The sequence below is a fragment of the Phoca vitulina genome, unplaced genomic scaffold (assembly GCF_004348235.1).
Source record: "Phoca vitulina isolate PV1807 unplaced genomic scaffold, GSC_HSeal_1.0 scaffold1, whole genome shotgun sequence".
NCBI lineage: Eukaryota > Metazoa > Chordata > Mammalia > Carnivora > Phocidae > Phoca > Phoca vitulina.
Window position 1 is genome coordinate 7,010,730 of NW_022589704.1, and position 20,925 is coordinate 7,031,654.

Consider the following 20,925-nt stretch of genomic DNA (forward strand, 5'->3'; position numbering starts at 1 on the left):
CAGTAATGAGGGTATTAACATTTATGTGTTTGGGCGCATGGGTGGCTCAGTCAGTTAAGCGTCTGCCTTTGGCTCAGGTCATGATCCCAGGGTCCTGGGACAGAGTCCCGCATCAGTCTCCCTGCTCGGGGGGAGTCTGCTTCTCCCTCTGCAACTCCCCCTGCTTGTGCTCTCTCTCGCTCGCTTGCTCACTCTCTCCCTCAAATAAATAAATTAAATCTTTAAAAAAAAATAAAAATAAAAGAGCTTCAAAAATGGTGAAGATGAAAAGTGTTACAAATATAAGAATAAAATAACAAATATAATTATTCTGAAAGAGAGTAATTCCTCATCAATCTCAGGAAGGTCAAGAAAATTAAAAATAGGATCACAAGAAGACCTAAACAACAAATTTCATAAACTGTGACAAAGACCAAACTTTATTCCCTTTGGTAAATACATTATCCTTTGAGTAAATGGTATCTAACATTTCTCACATTTTATAAAGAGTGATCTTAATGTCAGATACCTGTAAGTATCGTTGAGTGACATGATACAGAAAAATTAAACTAGCAACAATTGCCAATTCATCCATTAAGTGGAAGAGGCTGAGAGGCTGAACAGAGCTTCTGGCAATACCATAGGACTGGTGGGAAAAACACAAATGCAGAGCCCAACAGAGATTAATACCTCAATTTACAGCTGAGAGTCCTAAAGGAGTATCCCATGAAAGCAGAGGGAGTGACAGCAATCAAAAAGAATGAAATCTTGCCATTTGCAACGACGTGGATACCAGAGTGTATTATGCTAAGCGAAATAAGTCAGTGAGAGAAAGACAAATACCATATGATTTTACTCATATGTGGAATTTAAGAAACAAAACAGATTAACATGGGGAAGGGAAGGAAAAATAAGATAAAAACAGAGAGAGAGGCAAACCATAAAAGACTCTTAATTACAGGGAACAAACTGAGGGTTGCTGGAGGGGAGGTGGGCAGAGGGATGGGGTAACTGGCTGATGGGCATTAAGGAGGGCACTTGATGTTATGACCACTGGGTGTTACATGCAACTGATGAATCACTAAACTCTACCCTGAACCTAATAATACATTATATATTAACTATTGAATTTAAAAAAAAAAAAAAGCAGAGGAAATGAAAAGAGACCAGCCAATGGAAAAAGTAAAGCCCACATTCAAATTAGCTCTATCACAAACTAGATTTAAGACAATCTGCTGCTACTTTGCCTACCTACCAGAAGTAAAAGTAAATGGTAAGGGAAGACATCATCATCTGAGCATAAAGTTATCTTGACAATTTTTCCAACAATGCCTGTAGAACAAAATTAACAGACATACCAGGAAAAAAGACTAAAGGAACAAAAGCCAAGAGAAAAACCAGATCATAGAAAAAGACCCATAAAAGAACCAGGTATTAAGAACCAGATATTTGAAGTTTTCAAAGACTTTAAAATAAATATGCTTACTATAGGGACTTTGGCAGGTAACTAGAAACCTTTTTTAAAAAATCAAATGAAAATTCTCAAGCTGAAAGATAAAATAACTGAAAGTGAAAACTCAATAGAAAGACTTAATAACAGGCAAGACAGACCTGAAGAACATCAGAAGATAATAATGATAATAAAGCATCCAGAGTGAAAAGAATAGGAAAAAAAATTTTTTTTAAGATTTTATTTGACAGAGAGAGACACAGCGAGACAGGGAACACAAGCAGGGGGAGTGGGAGAGGGAGAAGCAGGCTTCCCGCTGAGCAGGGAGCCCGATGTGGGGCTCAATCCCAGGACCCTGGGATCATGACCTGAGCCGAAGGCAGACGCTTAACGACTGAGCCACCCAGGCACCCCAGAAAATATTTTTTTTTAAAGAATGTAAGAAACAAATGGAAGACAGTGAAAAGACCTAACATACAAGCCCCAAAATAAGAGGAAAACTTCATGGGTAGAAGCAATACTTGAAGAAATAATAAAAAAGGCTTTGCCCAAACTGACAAGAGAAGGAATGTAAATCCATAGATTTCAGAAGTGTTAGGAATGCTAAGGAAGATAAATACAAAGAAACATGCCAGAAAAATCATAATAAAACATAATAAAAATCTTAAAAGTAGTAGGAAGTAGGAAGAAAGGTATATTTCCATCCAAGCAGCAACAATAAGACTGATAAATTACTTCTAAGAGAAATAATGGAAGCTAAAATACAATAACTTTTTTTTTCAATGTAAGCTCTCTGTCCAATGTGGGGCTTGAACTCACAGCCCCAAGATCAAGAGTCACGTGCTCTACTGACTGAGCCAACCAGGTGTCCCTACAATAACAATTTTAGATTGCTGAAAGAAAATTAGTGCCAAGCTAGAATTATATAACAAGCAAAAAAGCCTTCAAAAAGCTGAAATAAAGATATTTTCAAACAAAAATAGAAACCCCTACTAAAGAAATATTGAAGGGAGTTTTTCCAGACAGAAGGAATATTACCCCAAATGGAACACAGAAATACAGAAATAAACGAAGAGCAACAGAAAAGGCAAATACCCATTATAAAGCTAAATGACTATGGACTGTATACTAATGTCCTATGAGGTTCAAATATTTGTAAAATTAAATAAACAACAATCAGAAAGGCAAGAAGAAAGTATAGAGGTTTGTTTTTAAGTACCACAAATTAATTGTAATTTCAATTATAATTTCAGTAGCAATGAAGAGTACAGAGAGTATAAAGGCTCTAAGATCCTTGCATTACCAGGGAAGCACTAAAAGTACTAACTGTATTACAATTTAGTAAGGCAAGGATACATTTTGTAATCTGTAGAATATCCACTAAAATTATGTATATGAAACAAGCTACAAGAGAAGGGAAAATCAAATAATTAATCCACTTAAGAAAGGAAGAAATGTGTAAAAAAAATATAAAAAGACAAAAACAAGTAATAATATGTTAGATTTATACCCAAGTACAAGAGTATCTAAGTATAAACATAATCCAATTCCATCAAAAACACTGGTCAATTTTAAAATTAAATAATACAGTGGTCAATTTTAAAAACTACACAATCATCTGCTGCTTATAAAAAATATACCTTAAATATAAACAAAAACTCTGAAAGCAAAAGGACAGAAAATTATATATAATTACTTACAAAACAATTACCAACCAAAATAAAGATATTGCAGCTATAGTAACTCAAAATAAACTTTAAGGCAAAAAAATATGAAGAGAATAGAAGGTTATTTCATAAAAAATTCGATCTAGTAAGAATGTAAAATAACCCCAAATCTATATGCACTTAAAAATAACCCTCTAAATACATAAAGCAAAACTAATAGAATGAAAACAAAAAACAGGGAAGTCCACAATCACAGTAGGAGATTTTAATAAATCTTAATAACTAATAGGACAAACAGAAAAACAAATCAGTAGGTTATAAAATATTTGAGAAAAATAACTAAACCTTTGTCCTCATCAAATGCATACAGGAACTACTGAATCAAAGTTATGTTCAAATGCACATGGAACATTTATGAAAACTGGTGGGTCATAAAAAGTCTCAACAATTCCAAAGGATTAAAATCATAAAGTATATTTTCTGATTATAGTAGAATGAAACTAGAAATCAGTAACAATACAACTAGAAAAATCCCCCAAGTGCCAATATTAGGAAATGCATAGATCGCAAAAACACAAAATAATATACATTATGATGCCATTTATATCAAATATCTAAAACCGTCAAAACTAAAAATCTACAGTGTTGGAGGTCAGGATAGTGGTTACATTTGGAGAGGGGAGGTTAACAGATCATGAAGGGAGCCTCTCTGGGCTTGGAGATGTTCTATCACTTGATCTGAGTGGCCATTACACATCAAGCTTGCACATTTGTGTATTTTTTGGTATGTAAGTCATTTTTCAATCTAAAAACGTATTTGAAATAGATAAACTTCCAGTAAAATAGAAATTCTGCTTTGACAAACTCCTTTGGAAAGTTATGGTAGTAAAAATATACCTTCAGCACAAATCTGTAATTTTGTGATCATAATGCTAAAAATAATCTTAAAACATGTTAGAAAATGGGAAGAAGCATAAAGGAAAAATGAATAGTATTTTTACCTGGTAACATGAGCCCTACTATTAGTGTATGAAATCTAGTTAAAAAAAAAAAAAAAGACAAAGACAAAGCACTAAAACTATCACAACCAATGAAGGCAGATTTAGACAGAAAGTGAATGAGTGAGGTAATTTTGAACCCTAAAAATACAGTGCTAACTATCTGAAAGCACAGGAAGAAATCATCAAAAGAAAAATTCAATGGCCAATGTTCAACGTCACTTTGATAGTCAAAGAAACAAATCAAAACAAATGACCATTTTTAAACTATCCAAGTGGCAAAGATATTCTAAAATGCTAACACGTGGTGTTTGTAAAAGGACAGAAAAAGGGAACTTTCATGAAGTCCTGTTGACATAAGTTCTAAGGGCAAGTGGGCAATGACGTCTCTGAAAGTCTTTAAGTTTTCACTGATTAGTATTAACATGTTCAATCATCAAAAACATACAATTTCACATTATTACAGAGGCTGGGATCTAAAGTTGGCAAATCCCCTTTTCTTCTTCATGCCACTTTGTTTTTGGCCTTGTGAGGGGCGGCCCCACTTGAAGGTGAGAAGGCAGAGGACACTGTCAGCTCTACTCCCCATCTTCTGAAAGCTCCCACCACCACCGCACCACCTATGAAGATTCTAAAGGCAATCCTTATGTCTTTAGCTTCATCTCAGCTTCGCTTTGTTCTTAAAGACTAGGAGGACAAGCAGACCCCTGTCTAGTTACATAAGTCTCGCTTGTTCCACCTCTTCCATCCAGCCTGTCTAAAAAATCTCTCCTCTCCCCAAATATCTCCCTTGAAGTCTCTTGTCCCACGGGTCCCAATTTCTTTACAGTGCGGTTCTCTGGCCATGTGGAGGAGGAATAAAAACGGAGCCTTCTGCACTGTGGAGGGAATTTACTCCTGCTTCTCCAGCTACAAAAGGTTCCCAACCATTAACTGATTCATGATAGAAGCAGCTTTCATTGACTCGTTTGTATCAGGCATGCAATTTTAGTAGAAATTGTGAAAATGGGAAATTACTACTGGAATAGTTGGAAAACCAAATGAGATGTTCCAGGAAATGTCGTAACTTCTGGGCAAATACATTTGTTCATTCTGCTCTTGTGCCTTGAGCACGTGCGCCAGGCACTGGAAAGTCCACGAGGGCCCAGCTGATGGAAGAGACACCACACAGAGACTCTGGCAGTTCGCTGTATGGTACGTAACTGGTTCAGAGTTCAGACAGTAAACACCGCAGGGGGTTAGAAAGAGGGATAATCATTAAGTGTGAATTTTAAGCAAAGAAAATATTTCTATCACCTGCAGCCCCAGAACTGACAGACTCTCTACAGAAGCATGACTGGGGGGAACTGGACCACAAGCTCTCCCCATTTATCTCCATATTCCACATGCCATCATGAATCACTCATGGGATGAGCTTCCTTATCTTGGAATGTTTCTGGGGAACCTTAGTATTAATCTTTCTCTGGTCCTTTCAGCACATCCTCAGATGAAAAGGCAGTTTTTAAAGCACTAACGAAATGGAAAATAAATGTAAAAGAATTGGTGCCTCTGTCCTGAAGGCTGGGAATTATCCATGACTACCTGACAGAGATGGAGTTCCAGAGGTCTCTCCAACACAGACAGGATCTACATCTGGAAGTCAAGTGTTTGGCAGTCAGAACACATTTTCCCATAGAGACAATGTATGAATCAGGGTGCATTCTCAGATCCAGCTGACAAAGCTCCATATTAACTCATATAGTACCAAAAACATAGTACCATCCTATTTCTTCCATTATATTTTTACTGAGAAACAACTCCCGCACAATTCACCCTTTTTTTTTTTTTAAAAGATTTTATTTATTTGACAGAGAGAAACAGTGAGAGAGGAAACACAAGCAGGGGGAGTGGGAGAGGAAGAAGCAGGCTTCCCACTGAGCAGGGAGCCCGATGCGGGGCTCGATCCCAGGACCCTGGGATCATGACCTGACCTGAAGGCAGGCGCTTAATGACTGGGCCACCCAGGCGCCCCACAATTCACCCTTTTAAAGTATACAATTCAGTGTGTTTTAGCATACTCACAAAGTTCTGCAACCACCACCTGTATGTAATTCTAGAACATTCTGTCATCCCCTCAAAAAAATCTGTATCTCCGGCAGTCATTCCTCCCTCCTCCACACCCCCTCCCAGCCACTAATCTACTTTCTGTCTCTACAGATTTGCCTATTGTGACATTTCATATCAATGGAATCGTAAGATATGTGGCCTTTTGGGTCTGGCTTCTTTCACTCAGCATCATGTTTTCAAAGCTCATACAAGCTGTAACATGTATTCAATACCTCATTTATTTGTCAAAAGCCTTTTAAAAGTTCATACTTTGTACCTCAAACGGAATTCCATTTCTAAGAATTTACAGAAATAATCAGAAATGAACCAAAGGATCTGTGTACAAGTGTATATCACAATATTATTTATGATAGGAAAAAAATGTAACATTCACTATAATAGGGACTGCTTAAATAAACTTACCCATTTATATGTTAGAATACTATGTAGCATCAGTAAACAAGATTTTAAAGGTTGAGAGGAAAAGCTCATTGTTAACTAAAGAAAGAAGGTTAAAAACCATATTTTATAAAATGTATTTGTGGGATGATATCAACCAAAATATATTACCAGGTATCTTTGGGTAATAGGAATATGGATGGTTTTAAATTTCCTATTTGTATTTATATAGTTCAAAATTTTCTTTAATAACTTGAATGATCAGTAATTTGTCTCTAGTAACACTTTTCTACCAGGAGAAAAAAGAACTTTTGGAATGTGAGCAGAAAGGCACTCAGAGTTCAATTCAGAGTCCCTCATATTTTCATTATATAATTTTATTGTCAATATAATTATACACACACACACACAACAGAAGAATAAGCTAATCAGTAAGTTGTTTTTAAAAGTTGTGAAAAGCAAAAAAGAGAAAATAAATATAAATGCAGAAATTGAATTAGGTACCAGAAAAATGGAACTGATCAATAATCCAAGAACTGGTTCTCTTACAAAAACAACAAAAGGGATGGAGTTTAAGAAATCTGACAAGAAAAACAAAAGCTAAACAAATAATATTAGAAATGCAAAAGGGATATAACCAGAGACACTGAGGTTTAAAGTGCAAATAATCCAAGCTACTAAATTTAAAGGTGGGATAAGCAGGAAAGTAAATTATAAAAATGGAGTCAAGAAGTAAAAAAGCTCAAATGATCAGAAAGCAAAAATAAAACTTTTCACAGCCTTACCTCCCCTAAAGAGTTTTTTTTTTTAAGGCTTTTTGTTTTTTATTTTTTTTTAAGATTTTATTTATTTATTTGACAGAGAGAGAGAGAGAGAGAGCACAAGCAGGGGGAGCGGCAGACAGAGGGAGAGGGAGAAGCACGCTCCCCGCAGAGCAGGGAGCCCGATGCTGGGCTCTGGGACCCTGGATCATAACTGGAGCCGAAGGCAGACGCTTAACCAACTGAGCCACCCAGGCGCCCACTCTCTGACTAGTCTTTATGACAGAGAATTTAAAGTAAGTTCTCTCATACTTTCAAGAAACGATCAATTCTAAAGCTTTATAAAGTGTTCCGGAACACATAAAGTCATGGAAAGTTACTAAGTGAATTTTATGAGGCTAGTATAACTCTGAGATCAAAACACAACAAAAGTTACCTCCTGCCCCAAAGGAAATGTCTATCCATACACATTAGATAGGAACATTCTAAACACAAAATTAGGCTGCAAAATTTAACATTACCAAGAACAATTTATTATTAGGAAATGCATAAATACCTAAAACCAACACAATCCAACTAAATTAATGCTCAAAAACACCCCAATAAAATACCTATTCCTATTAAAAAGTCTAAAAGCCACAAATCACAAAATAATCCACTTATAGTTTTAAAAGTCTCTCCCTAGCCAGTAAGTAAACAATAAAATTAATGGAGTAAAAATAAAAATATTCCAAGTAAAACGAAGAATAAGAGAGACCACCAGGAAAGTCTGACTAATTCGATAAGCCATGAACCAAAACCAAGTAGTTAGTTATATCAAAACAAAATAAGTAGAAGTCTAAATGGAGGAAGGAAAATCCCATTCACGTCAGCAACATCAATAATCAGCCCATAAATAAATAAAACAAAACCTGAAAGTATCTGAAACTAACACTAACCCAAAATGTCAGATCCTAAATGTAAAGAAAATTACCCACTTTGACTGAGTTATAAAAGAATTGGAAAAAAAAAAAAAATCAGGGAGCATACTTTGCTTCTAGACTGCTGGCTTAATAACACAGAGAAACATACGTTTAAATATCCCATTCCTGCCATTAGAATCACACTCAATACAGACAGATTTTAAAGTCGGCCCCTGAACCCAAAATTGTAGTCATACCAGAAATGCTATCTATATAGCCATTAAAAAATATGAGGTACATTTTGATCAACTGACATGGGAAAATGTCCACCATAAATTGTCAAGAGGAAAAAAAAACAAACAGGTATAAAATAAAAGGATCACAACAATCTCATGGTGTATGAGGGGGAAGGCACAGGTATTTAGAAATAAAGATGAACACTCTAGAGTGAGCAGTTGGCTACCTCTGGGTGGTGAGGTCACATGATTTTAGGCATTTGGAACTTTCGCAAAAAGTACAGTGTAACTTCTATAAATTTGGGGGTAGGGAGGGAAACAGTTTAAATGTAATGAAACACACCAAAATGTCAAAATATCAACAGCATGTGTTTTGAGGTAGCTGAATCATGGTTGTTTCGACATATTTTCCTGTTTTTTCCAAATTTTCTACAATAATCATAAAAAACAAACCTCTGTGCAAAACTGTTAGAGAAATGTAAACAACAACATGTTAAAGAATTCACTTGGACCCTCTTGTTCACTTGAGCTTACATGTGCCAAATTCTCAGTTTTTCTCCAACCGTTCTATTATTTTCAACATTAAATTCAAAATTTGCCAGGAAGTGTTCCAATCAGAAAAAAATAAAAATAAAAAGGTCTGAACTGCTCACACACACTTGTTCAAATTAAAAAGGAAAGCAAAATGTGGTGAGGAATCAATAAAGGTGTGGTCCAGAGTCTCACCGTGAAACTGTTGTTGACGTTCTTGGTGCTGGATTCAGCCACGCTGGCATCTGTCAGGTCCACCTCATCAAATATGATCGACTGGAGAGAGACAGGCGGCACAGCACCGTCAGTGCGGGGCCAAGGCCCCTGGCCCAGCCACTCTCCCTCACCCGCAGCCAAGCACCCACACGCCAAGCACCTCGGGACTCGAGCACTTGATAACTACACAGACTGCATCCACCCTACCTGCTCCTAACCAAGAGCACAGAGCTCACAGGTAGACCTCTGTGTGTTTTTTAAGCCAGGAGTTCATGAGTGATTGCATTAGTGGAGAAAAACAAAACAAAACAAAAACCACTGTGATTTCCGTATTTATTTTTTGTAATCAGCATTTCACTTTTATATGTGAAACATGCCCTCACATAGAGTCCACCTGAGGGAGCAGGGCTCCAGCCTGAGGATCCTCTGTCCTTCCAGCTAGCACACTTAGGGGGAAAGGTCCTGGCTAAAATCAATGATTCTAGGAAGAGAGACCAACCCAAATAGAAGGGATCTGGCCATGAAAAAAGACAAAGGAGCAGACCAGAAGGAATCTAGTCCTGGAGAGGGAGACAGCCAGGCTCCAGAAGGAGCACTGGGAATTACACTGGGGACCTTCCCCCCAACCTATTTCCTCTCCACTCTCCCCCAAATCCCCACAGTGCCCATCTCCTGTTTACCTTACTGTCCCCTCTAAGAGGATTCCATTGGGAACACCTGGAGGAAATGCTAATGACTTAGAGAAGAGACTCACCCTTTTAAAGTAACGAACCTCCTCCCCCAAACTCTCTCCCCACACACACACAGAACTAAAATAACTATAAGCGGTTTTTTGTTTTTTTGGTTTCTTTTTTTTAATGAGGGATGTGGTCAGAACCCTCTCTAAACAAGTTGCTCTGTTCAATTTCAAATTTTAATGCACTCTCTAGGGATACATCTCAAAAAAAAAAAAATCTGGAATCTGAATCATTTACATTTTAATACCAAAATATCAGTATTGACAACAATACCGATACAATACTGGTATTCAGAACACCAAAAACTAGCTTTACAAACACACATTTGCTTAAACACAACGGAATTCAGTGGCTTTCAGTGGCTCCTTGTCTTCCACTCGAGCCCGGTGACTCTCGCTGCAAAGCTCACGCACAAGCGGGCACAGGGGAAGGAGGAGCTCGGCTAGAGGCCTCGAGACATAACTTCACCGTTCTGTTCACACACCAACAAGCCCAATACGCTCCAAAAACAGCTTCAATTAGTTTCTCACGTATGTACTACTTATCTCCAAACTCATTAAGTTGTATACATTAAATATCTATAGCTTTTTGCTTGTCAATTATAAATTGACAATTTCTTTAAAAGCATTTGTCAATAAAGAGCTTTTAAAGAAAAAAAAAGATATTTTAGCCCGTAAGAAATTTATAAGCCTGTGACCCCCAATTCTTCCAAAAGAAAGATCTTTAACTGTAATTTGATTATTTCTGTGACATTTCCCCCTTTCCCCAATGGTGACATAGGACATTAAGGAAAAGAAAAGTGAGTAAAAGCCAAAGTTTATAAGAAATAAAACATGCCTTGAGACAAATTAAAGCTAGCACCCTGGAGTATTACCAAACTCGCTGGAAATAGCAGCTGTAAGCAGTGGAGGTTTGTCCCAGGATGCGGACTCAGTAGGGAACCTCTCCCCTGCGGCCCCTCCCAAGTCTGTTCTCAAGTGGTCTCCACAGCACCTCACCTTTGCCGTTTTTGCGTAGTATAGCGTTCGCCCCCGCAGCTTAAAGTATCTCCTTTTTGATCGCTGGAATGAATTGTTCTGTTTGGTCAGCATCCCCTCCTTGATGACGGTCTGAAAGCACAGAAGTGATCCATGAGCAAGCGTCTGCACGGTGCCCTCGAGCCCATCCCGTGGCCACGCAGACGGGCCAGTGCGTGTGTGACCAGTTAGGCCAGGGGCCTGACTGAAGTACCTCTCACACTCTCCCTAGACCCTGGCCTAGGACAGGCCAAGCGTGCTGCCCGGGAGGGCTACACAATTCTCTGAGGGACCATGGTGTGCCTGAGCAGCGAGGGTGTCAGGGGCCCACGGCGTGCCTGGCCATGCCCAGGGGATCAACAGAAGGGGACAAGAAGACTCGCAGGGCCACAGTAAGCAGCAAGGGGCCAGAGCATTCTCTAACTTCAGCATTTGGTATTTTTCAGCTATTCTTGGCCCCGTCTCCGTGTTCTCTGGCCTCCTGCCATTTCTCAGGATCCTGTTGCCAAAACTGTCGACGTAGGTTGCTATGGGGTTCAGCGCAGCTCCAGGCCTGCACCCCACTCAACCCTCACCCCATTCACAAGCTAGGCATGTGCTGCCCAAACTGTCAGAGAGAATTGCCACAACCAAAGTCACTGAAACTCCTCTCATCCCATAAATCTGATCAGTCCACCATGAAACTGGAATTCCTTCCCTTAACAGCTGAGGTGGACAGCAGTTCAGTCCACTCACCTTGGCTCAATTAAAGCCACGAAGGGACATGGCTTCTCCTGGAGCTGTTTGCCCTCTTGTGCTGTCCCGGGGGCTAGTCTAATAGGACAAGGGAGCCCTGCAGGACACTCAGAAGTGAAATGCTCAAAGAACTACTTGATCATTAGACATCTGAACCACTGGGAGCCACGAAGAGTCAAAATGAATAAACAACGTGCCTGAAACAAGAGCCTGGTTCTCGGCACGTGCATACTTCTTTTTCCCCAGCTGCCAGAAATGGCCATTGTACAAGAAGTCTCACTGTGGAATCAGGCAGAATGCACAACTCTGCTCCAATACACCAATACCGGTTCAGAGATGTTTTAGATGAATTACGTAATCCCATATAGCTTTGCACTTTAAGTAACTTTTTAAAGAAAGTATCTGTCCAAAGCACTTGGGGACCTGTGGCCACTGAAGACGACATAAGATGAAACCAGACACAGAAACCTCACTTAACCCAAACACGTAAGAAGGCAAGAGGAGAACACCAGTGCGGTCTGGTCCCTCCACCAGCCAACTCCAAATAGAGCAGGGAGGGAACTCGGGATGCAGCTAACCCCCACCCTGAGAAGAACGCCGAAGAACGCCCCTGGGCCCACACACACCACCAACACGGGGCCACGCACCGGGACCCCGACCTGAGCCGCACAGCACCCAGGGGGCCAGGGGGGGACCCGGGAGTGCGGGCCGCCACTCCCCTCCTTGTCCCCACCACAGGACGCCTCTAGGGCAGCTTCCCAGACAGGCGGAGCTGCACAGGCCAGCTCGTGACCGTGGGCCAGGTGTCACGGGAGCTGTGCTGGCCGGCCGGCCTCGCAGTACAAACAGCAACCCTCTCCAACGCCCAGGAGAACTACTGAGGAATCTCCCTCCTCGTTCTGTGGCACATGCCTCCCCCCTGCTTCTGAGGACATCACCCACCCGCTCTCCCAGGTAATTACAGAGTGCCAGCAGCAGAGAGGAGACCACAACCTCACCCAATGACCAAAGGAACAGACATGCAGCTACAGTCGCAGAATCTGAAACTGCCATCCTTAACTAAACGAAGGCCCTGCTGTTCTCGAGGGCGGGAACTGTGTCGAGCCAGAGAGAACGCACGCCCTCGGGTCCCAGCAGCTGCAGGTAGAAACCATCCCCCAGACAGGACTAGCAGGTTGTTTCCTAACATTCTTTTCGGAGCCACGTACACGTGGACACTCATGGCAACGTGCTCTTCGGAGACCCAGGACAGCGACGTCTGCACACAGCGATGCAGACCCACAGGCGCCCGCACCGCGCCCCGGGACAGCCTCTCCTGCTCGACTTCACAGGACCCACTCACAGGCGTAGGCACCTCTCCTCGCCCCCACGCGTCTTCCTTACCTCTGCACGGGAAGTCACCACTTCCATCTCCTTCCTAAATGCAAATTAAAAAAAAAAAAAAGACAACAAAACCAACAAGCCCAGACCCAAAAGAGTTATAATAAGTTATCTTTAAAAAATAAACGCTAGAGTATTTTTTCTTGCATCTCCCGCCACACATCTCACACATAAAAGAAAAGCAAAATTAAAATACAATCCACTCCACCACACACACACAAATCGTTCAGAAAGCGGATGAGCGCTGCGATCTTGGGCTACCCAAGGAGGGCCGCTGTTCTATTTATAGAACAAGAGCACTCAGAAAAAGACTCTGGTGGGTTTCAGCGGAAAAGGCTGGGGAAAAGATAAAGACCAGTATTTCTTTGAAGCTTTCTCAGAAATTGCGTTTCTTCTCCTGATTCGCTGCTCGAGAATACTATAGATATGCTGCAGAATATTTTTAAACACTCAGTCAAAAGCAATGAACTAAAAGTGGTCAAGAAAATAACACCCCTGAATAATCTGCTGTGTTTTGCATTTGGCAGCTTGTAAATGGCACCCACAGGAAACACTGCTCAGCTGGCAGGGCTCCTCCTTGTGCCCAATGGAGCAGAGAACCAGAAGTCAAAAACCCAGACTCAAGCACAGCTCGATCAGGACATGCTGGGCGGCCAGGCTCTTAGAACCATTTTGTCAAGTTCTTTGCACAAACAGAACAGCCCACTCTGTCCTTCAAGCAATCCAGGGTACCTTCATTACCACTGGAAATAAGAAAGGACAGATTCGAAACACACGCAGGCACTGAGAATCAGAGTGGGAAAGTGAGCCCAACGCCCACCTCGAGAGAGGAAGTAAATCCCCAAGCTGGACTCCAGGGATGAAACCGGCAGTCTAAGCGTGGCCCTGGGTGCCACAGCCACCCACGGTGAGCAGATAGAGAGCACCTGGCCCACAGGCGAGACTGCCTGGGCACCTGCTGGCGGGGGGGGGGGGCGCGGCTCAAATCTTTAGTCATCCTGCTCAGGAACAAAGGACTGAGGAAGGCAGCTCTGGAGATGACCTTAAAAAGGCTTCAAACCAGGGGCACCTGGGTGGCGCAGTCAGTTAAGCATCCAGCTCTTGGTTTCTGCTCAGGTCGTGATCTCAGTGTCATGGGATCAAGCCCTGCATCGGGCTCTGCGCTCAGCGCAGTCTGCTTGAGATTCTCTGTCCCTCGGGCTTGTGGGCTCGTGCTGTCTCTCTAAGAAAGAAATAAAATCTTCAGGGGAAAAAAAAGGTTTCAAACCAGTGGGCAGGGAAAGGCAAGCGCAGGCCCCTCAAGTCCTGGTCAAACATGCCCAGACAGCCAGGCCTGTGGGTCTCAGGTCCTCGGGTACACCTTTGCAAAGATGGTTTTGGCCGCAGTACGGAGGAAAGGAAGAGGGAAACCTAGAGGCATGCAGAACAGTCCAGATACTTTTATAAGAGGGCAGCCAGCAACACTGAGCCTCTGGGAGGGAGACAGGGACACAGACATGAGAGTGCTTGGGGTGCCTGGGAAGAAGGCCACCACGGATGGAGGCGAGGAGGACTCTGGTTTCATGGGGGAGGCTGGGAGCTTCGTTTGGGGCATGCCCACGAGGTCCTCAAGCATGCCAAGGGGAGCTGAGCAGAGAGATGGCAGCGGATATGAGGTCAGGGTGTGAGAGAAGGTTTAACAGAGGAGATGCCTTGGTAAGACCCATATGGAAAAGGAGCAGGAGGGCAGGCACAGGGGACCAGGAACCCCGGGACACCAAGCGTGGGTACAGAGAGGCAGGAACCCAAAGGGAGGATAGAAGAAAGTGGGCACAAGGCCAGGGGCAAGGAGAAAGCCCCCAGGAGGCCACACTCATGATGCCAAGTGGGAGGAGTCGGAGGAGGACCTGCCAGGACGAAGCCAGAGCACAGCGCACCATATGTGACCAGGATGGGAGGAAGCAAAGATGGCAGGTGGGGTTTTTTAACCCACGTTTCTTAACTTTTTATAAACATGGGATCATAGTGCACATACCGTACTTGAACTTCCTATTTTTTGTTATGATACACTGTCAACACCCTTCCATATTAGTGAGTATATCTTTCTCGGCTGCAGAATATTTCCATGTACTGATGTGCCTGTGTCACTCAACTCACTTGGGCCGCTAGAACATGTGGAACGCATCCCGCTCTATACTACCAACATTGCTTCCAAGTACAGCGCTACAACAAAACAGTCTGTGCCTGTCCCGGACTATTCCTTAAAGCACATGACTAGAGGCAGCATTTGGGGCTCAGGACAGCCCAGAAATAGATGCTGGCAGACTTGAAAGCGTGACAAGTGACAGCAGCAGCTTCTCCAGCTGGGGGCAAGGAGGGACCAGTCAGTTGCTGGACCTAAGACAACAGGTTATCCAAGAGCAAAAATGCTCTCAGTCCCCCACCTCACACACGTGGGCTACGGATGCAATGCAAAAGGCCGAACTTTAAAAGTTTCAGCAGACAATAAAGGAGAATTGCCTATGACCTTGGAATTGGGGGAAGGGAGTCTTAAATAGAATTGAGAAAATACTAAACACAAACTATAAAACCGCTAAAGCCAACTATATTCCAAATGAGAACTTCTGTTGATCAAAGAACCTCACAAAGAAAGGGAAGAGGGAAGGCATGGTCTGGGAGAAGATACACGCCATACTGCCAATGGCCAGAGCCAGCATCCAGAACATTCTAAGAACCCCTGCAGAAGAGTAACAAGAAAAAGCAACTACTAAATGGAAAACTGGCAGAAGGCATGAAGCGGAGCAAGTCCAACGGTGACTAAGAGATGTGAAGGGCAGCATGCTGGACAGAAAGGATCCCTGGGGGCGACATCCTGATGCTCTGCTGGGTTCACACATGCAGTCTATTACATGTGTTTATGCTGCACTGACATTTACATGCATGTTACTCAGCACGGGACAGAAGTAAAATCTCAGGCAGAGCTCCACTCGTGCCATCAGCATCTCGTGCGGGTAAGTGTGAGAATTTGCACGTGTTCCTGATGACCAGCCTGCCTGAGTGCACAGGGCCAGGGGCTGCAGGCAGGCCAGGAAAGAAGGGGAAAGATAGAGGAGAGAGGAGTGAAAATCTAGTCCAATGTTCACATCAGCGATCTACTCGTCCTTAAACCTTTTTAGTGCTCCAATAAAAACCTACATAAACCTGATATTAGTCCACATCACCCAAATTCACAAAGTTCAAAAAAGTGGGGATATTAGCATAAAAGTTAATACACAAAAGAACTATTAAAATGTTTCTGTGGAAAAAAGCTAGTAAAACTTATTAACTTAAATTTGCATATCACTTGAAATTTTCATGAGCATTTTTTACATCTGCTTGCCTTCTTAATAGGACAAACACATGCTAATATTCCAATTGGCAAAAAAAAACTGGGCAAGGAGAGACTGAATAACTTGTCCACAGTTAAACGCCTACTAACAGACCACAAAGAAACATGAGGTCCCCCTCACTCTTATCTCAAACCTTCTATGGTTTATAGGATATGAATACCATAAACAGTATGGTTTGTTCATAAAAATAAGGCATGTATGACATACCCAAAGACCTAGAGTTTATTTTAAGTGCTTACTGAGTACCCATCATATTTACCAAATACATATGAGACATTTTTACCTATTAACCTTCCATCAACTTCAGAGTTATGTAGTAATATTCTCATTTTACAAATTAGGGAACTGAGGGTCCAAAGAATTAAGTCAGTCACTCAACGCCACACAACTAGTAAAAAGACGAACCAGAATTCAAACCTAGGGCCTAGACAGCAGACCAAAAATATTTGTTGGCAAAATGAATCATAAAAATCTACTGATAACTCTGATTTAAATAAATTAAGCAAAGGTAGCTTCATCAATTCAAAACACCATCCACAAATTCATCCTGATTCATTCTGATTCAGAACTACCTGCAACTTACCTCCAACTCCCTGACCTACCTACCGCCCGGTCTTATCACATCCTGCCTGAAGCTGGGGGGTCTGCACACCTCGGGCCACAGCCGCATGGTGACGCATCAGTGTCTCCACGGCACCAACAACCAGCAGGAGTGAGGGACCCGAGGCACACGTGGGTTCCTGCTGTGCTGGAGAAGTCCTCTCAACTCCACACAGCCAGGCCCTGTATCTGGTGCCACCAATACAACACAAAGGTGCCCCACATGAGTTTTTTTCCTAAAGACCCCAAAAATGCTAACTCACAAAAAAAGGACAGCGCCATTCTTTTCTTACCAATCAAGAGAAGCCAACTTGCCCTTTGCCACTACCCTGGTTTTCCTCCTTCAACGCGCTGCCTGCAAGATTAAAAGCAACCATGTCCCAAAGCCCCTATGTAACAGAGTTAGGAAAATGTCCCATTCCCGTCCCCAGTATTATGAGGAAGGACCAAAGCAGAAAACCAAAAAGTGGCCCCAAAGAGTAATGCCCAAATTCCCCAAGAGCTGCTCCTTGACCTGCCCTTCATTTGGAGTTCCAACCACCTTCCCTAAATCTGAGGGCTCTCCTGTTACTGCGGTATGGCTCCTCTTTGCTAATGCGCTCTCAGTGCTGAGTGGGCTGGTTTTAGTACCAAGCGCGGCCAACATCACAACGCTGATCACACTTCCCCAGCCCTGGCCACATGATTCAGACGTGGTCACAGAGACCTACACAGATGTCCTGCCAGGGCTGGGGAGGCAAGGGAGCTGCTTCACCCATGTGTGAGAACATGTGTGGCTTCGAGTCCCCCTTCCCCATCCCTCTCGCCTTGAATGCAGACACCATGTCTAGGGCAGTGGCAGCCATGGGGAGACCGTGAGCTGGGAGCCAGCGGCCTAAAGGTGGTAGGGCGGAGAGCACAGTGTGGGGTCCTAAAGGCATCATCAATCTGCCAAATGCATTCCTGTCTACTAAAGGTGGGTTGGCTGAGTTAGCTCCTGCTCGGTCACCATCAGTGGCTGTTCTATCACCAAACGCTGCTGTCCCACGGTCCAAGGCCTCACACTCTAAACGTAACTCATGTCAAACCAGCCTCATCACCCCCTCACTTTCTAACTTGCTCTCCCACCGCCCGTATCTCCTCTTTAGTTAACAGCATCATCAAAGCTGAAAGAAGCATCAGGCATACGCAACTTCTTCCACCTTCACTCCCCATCCCTAACTGGTTATCCAGTCCTGACCCCACTTTAAAATCACTCAAGATTCTGTTATTTTTTTTTCAAAGATTTTATTTATTTGACAGAGAGGCACAGCGAGAGAGAGGGAACACAAGCAGGGGGAGTGGAAGAGGGAGAAGCAGGCTTCCCGCGGAGCAGGGAGCCCGATGCGGGGCTCGATCCCAGGACCCTGGGATCACGACCCGAGCCGAAGGCAGACACTCAACGACTGAGCCACCCAGGCGCCCCTAAAATCACTCAAGATTTGCTCTATCTTCAGGCCCTCTGCCATCAGCTTAGTTCAGATCCCCACCTTGGGCTTAATTTATTCTGTCTCCTGTCTCTGTGTCTCAGTGTCTCTCAAGGGTGACCCAGTCCACCACTATCAGAATCCCTGGAACACTTGTGAAAGGAGCAATCCACTGCTCCTAAATCCTGAGAATGTGAATTTCTGACCAGAGCCCCAGGAGGTACCTGAGCACACTGAAGTCTGGGAGCCCCTGTTCTCCATTCTCTACCATCCTCCCTCCAACCTGCTTCCAGTCTTCTGCAGGTACTCAACTCCCACTGCCAGCAGCATTACCTAGCAAGTTCTGAAACACTGCCAGCCACCCCCCAACAGGGGCCCAGGTAGCCACAGAGTTTAAAAGCTCCCCTGAGGACATGAATAGGCACCCTGCCCTAAGCAAAGTGCCCCGGCCCACTTACAAATACCCCTGGTTCTCCTGCGTCTTGGAGGGAAGTCAACCATGGCATTCAGGGCTCCTTCCAATCCAACAGGCTCCTCTCCCACCCACCCCAGGGCCTACTACCTCAGTCCCAGAACCATCTGACCCATCTGACCCAAACACACCAGCTAAGCCTATGCTTTTGGACAGATCCTTCCTCTGCCTAGAATCTTACTGCGGATAGAAAACTCCTGTGCTTGAGACCAGCTCAAATGCCACCACCTCCAGGGGCCTTTCCAACTTCCCAGGCAGAGCTAGCTGTCGTGCGCAATGCAAGCCTACGACCCTCCACCATGTGGCTGACTCCCTGGCCAGATCAAGGGGGTCCCAAGGGCTGAGGCTGTATTAATGATCCTAATCACCCCGGTGCCCAAGCACAGCACGATCTGAGGAAACTTTCTGCAAAATATCATAGAGGGCTAATATGCCTAATCTATAAGAGCTTCTAAAATTTGAGAATAAACTAACAATCTGGTAGAAAAATGGGTAAAAACTAAAAGAATCCGTTCACAAAAAAATAAGTAAAAATGGCCCTTAAACACATGAAAATATGCTTGACCTATGTCATTTAAAAAAAAAAAACTAAACTAAAATACATTTTCATCATGGGATTGACAGAAAAAAAAACAAACAGGCACTGTAGGTGAAGCCGTGGGGAAACCAGTACTATGGGCACCACTGATCCAACAGGGCCTGAGGTGAGCCCTGAGGACAGGGACCTGCCAAAACCTAACAAACCCACACATCTACCCTTTCGCCCTGCACGCCCACTCCAAGGAGCCCATCCCACAGATACTCTGGCAAAGAGCATAAAATGAAGTCCATACAAGGCTATCCACTGCAAAATATTATAGCAAAAGACTGAAAATAATGCAAGTGGTTGAATAAGCTATGGTACATTAAAAAACAAAACAAAACAAAAACAGAATACTATACGGTCATTAAAGGAATGAGGAAGATCTTTATATAGCTATGAAATGATCTCCAGATTCTTATATTAAGCGGAAAAAAGAAAGGTGCAGAACACATATGGAGCCTGCTACCTTTTGTGTAAGGAGGGGGGTGTGTGTGTGTGTGTGTGTGTGCGCGCAGAGATAAAACTTAAAAGCAACTATGTGTATATATTATTATTTTTAAATTTTCAAACAGAAACAATGGAAGAATTAACCAAAATAATAAAATAATAAAAATGGTTGAATGGTTCCCTCTGGGTGGGGGAGGGCCAGAGCAGACGAGACAGGGAAGGAAGCCAGGCCTCTAGAAAAAAGGACTCCCACAGAAGGGAGGCCGCCGCCACCGGGCGCAGCACCCAGGACAGCTCTCACTGGCCCCCATCTAGGGGCCTCCACAGATGACCCCACTCCATCTACACAACAACCCGCCTAAGAGAGGCACTGTGCGCATTCCCCTTCCTCACAAACATGGGCAGGGAGAAGACAGAGTCAGTGCGTGTGCAGGGCCTACTCCACACCAGGAACTTAGGAAGCCTCAGGATCTCATATGATCTTCACCGCTGTAAAGAGTTACATTTCCTATATGAAGAAACTGAGATCCAGAGAGGACCTATGTGTCCACAGAGAAGGGACAGACGTGGGGTTCAAGCCCAAGTATGTCTGATTTCCACTCTTTCCACATTTTGATATCAAGTGAAAAAATAAAAAAGTATGCTCGATGAAAGGTTTTCTTTTGTTTGTTCTTACAAGTAAGACTAGGGGCGCCTGGGTGGCTCAGTCGTTAGGCGTCTGCCTTCGGCTCAGGTCATGATCCCAGGGTCCTGGGATCGAGCCCCGCATCGGGCTCCCTGCTCGGCGGGAAGCCTGCTTCTCCCTCTCCCTCTCCTCCTGCTGCGTTCCCTCTCTCACTGTGTCTGTCAAATAAATAAATAAAATCTTTTTTAAAAAAATTTTTTTAAATAAAAAAAAAACAAGTAAGACTAAACCAC

At 43.1% G+C, this 20,925-nt stretch overlaps 1 protein-coding gene across 4 annotated transcripts in view; it reads right to left on the bottom strand.

Moving 5' to 3' along the window:
* The window catches only part of DGKD (diacylglycerol kinase delta), a 115,277-nt gene that overhangs the window by 78,909 nt on the left and 15,443 nt on the right, over positions 1-20,925 (bottom strand). The window contains exons 1-3 of one of the 4 annotated variants that reach the window (XM_032396861.1): positions 12,921-12,994; positions 10,960-11,070; positions 9,204-9,284 (exon numbers count right to left, since the gene is read on the bottom strand). In XM_032396861.1, the coding sequence (XP_032252752.1) occupies positions 9,204-9,284; positions 10,960-11,052 (174 nt within the window). In that variant the 5' untranslated portion in view covers positions 11,053-11,070; positions 12,921-12,994. Of the gene's footprint in view, positions 1-9,203; positions 9,285-10,959; positions 11,071-11,191; positions 11,381-12,920; positions 12,995-20,925 lie in introns of those variants that run through there. The other 3 variants (XM_032396710.1, XM_032396563.1, XM_032396641.1) reach the window with 3 other exon arrangements.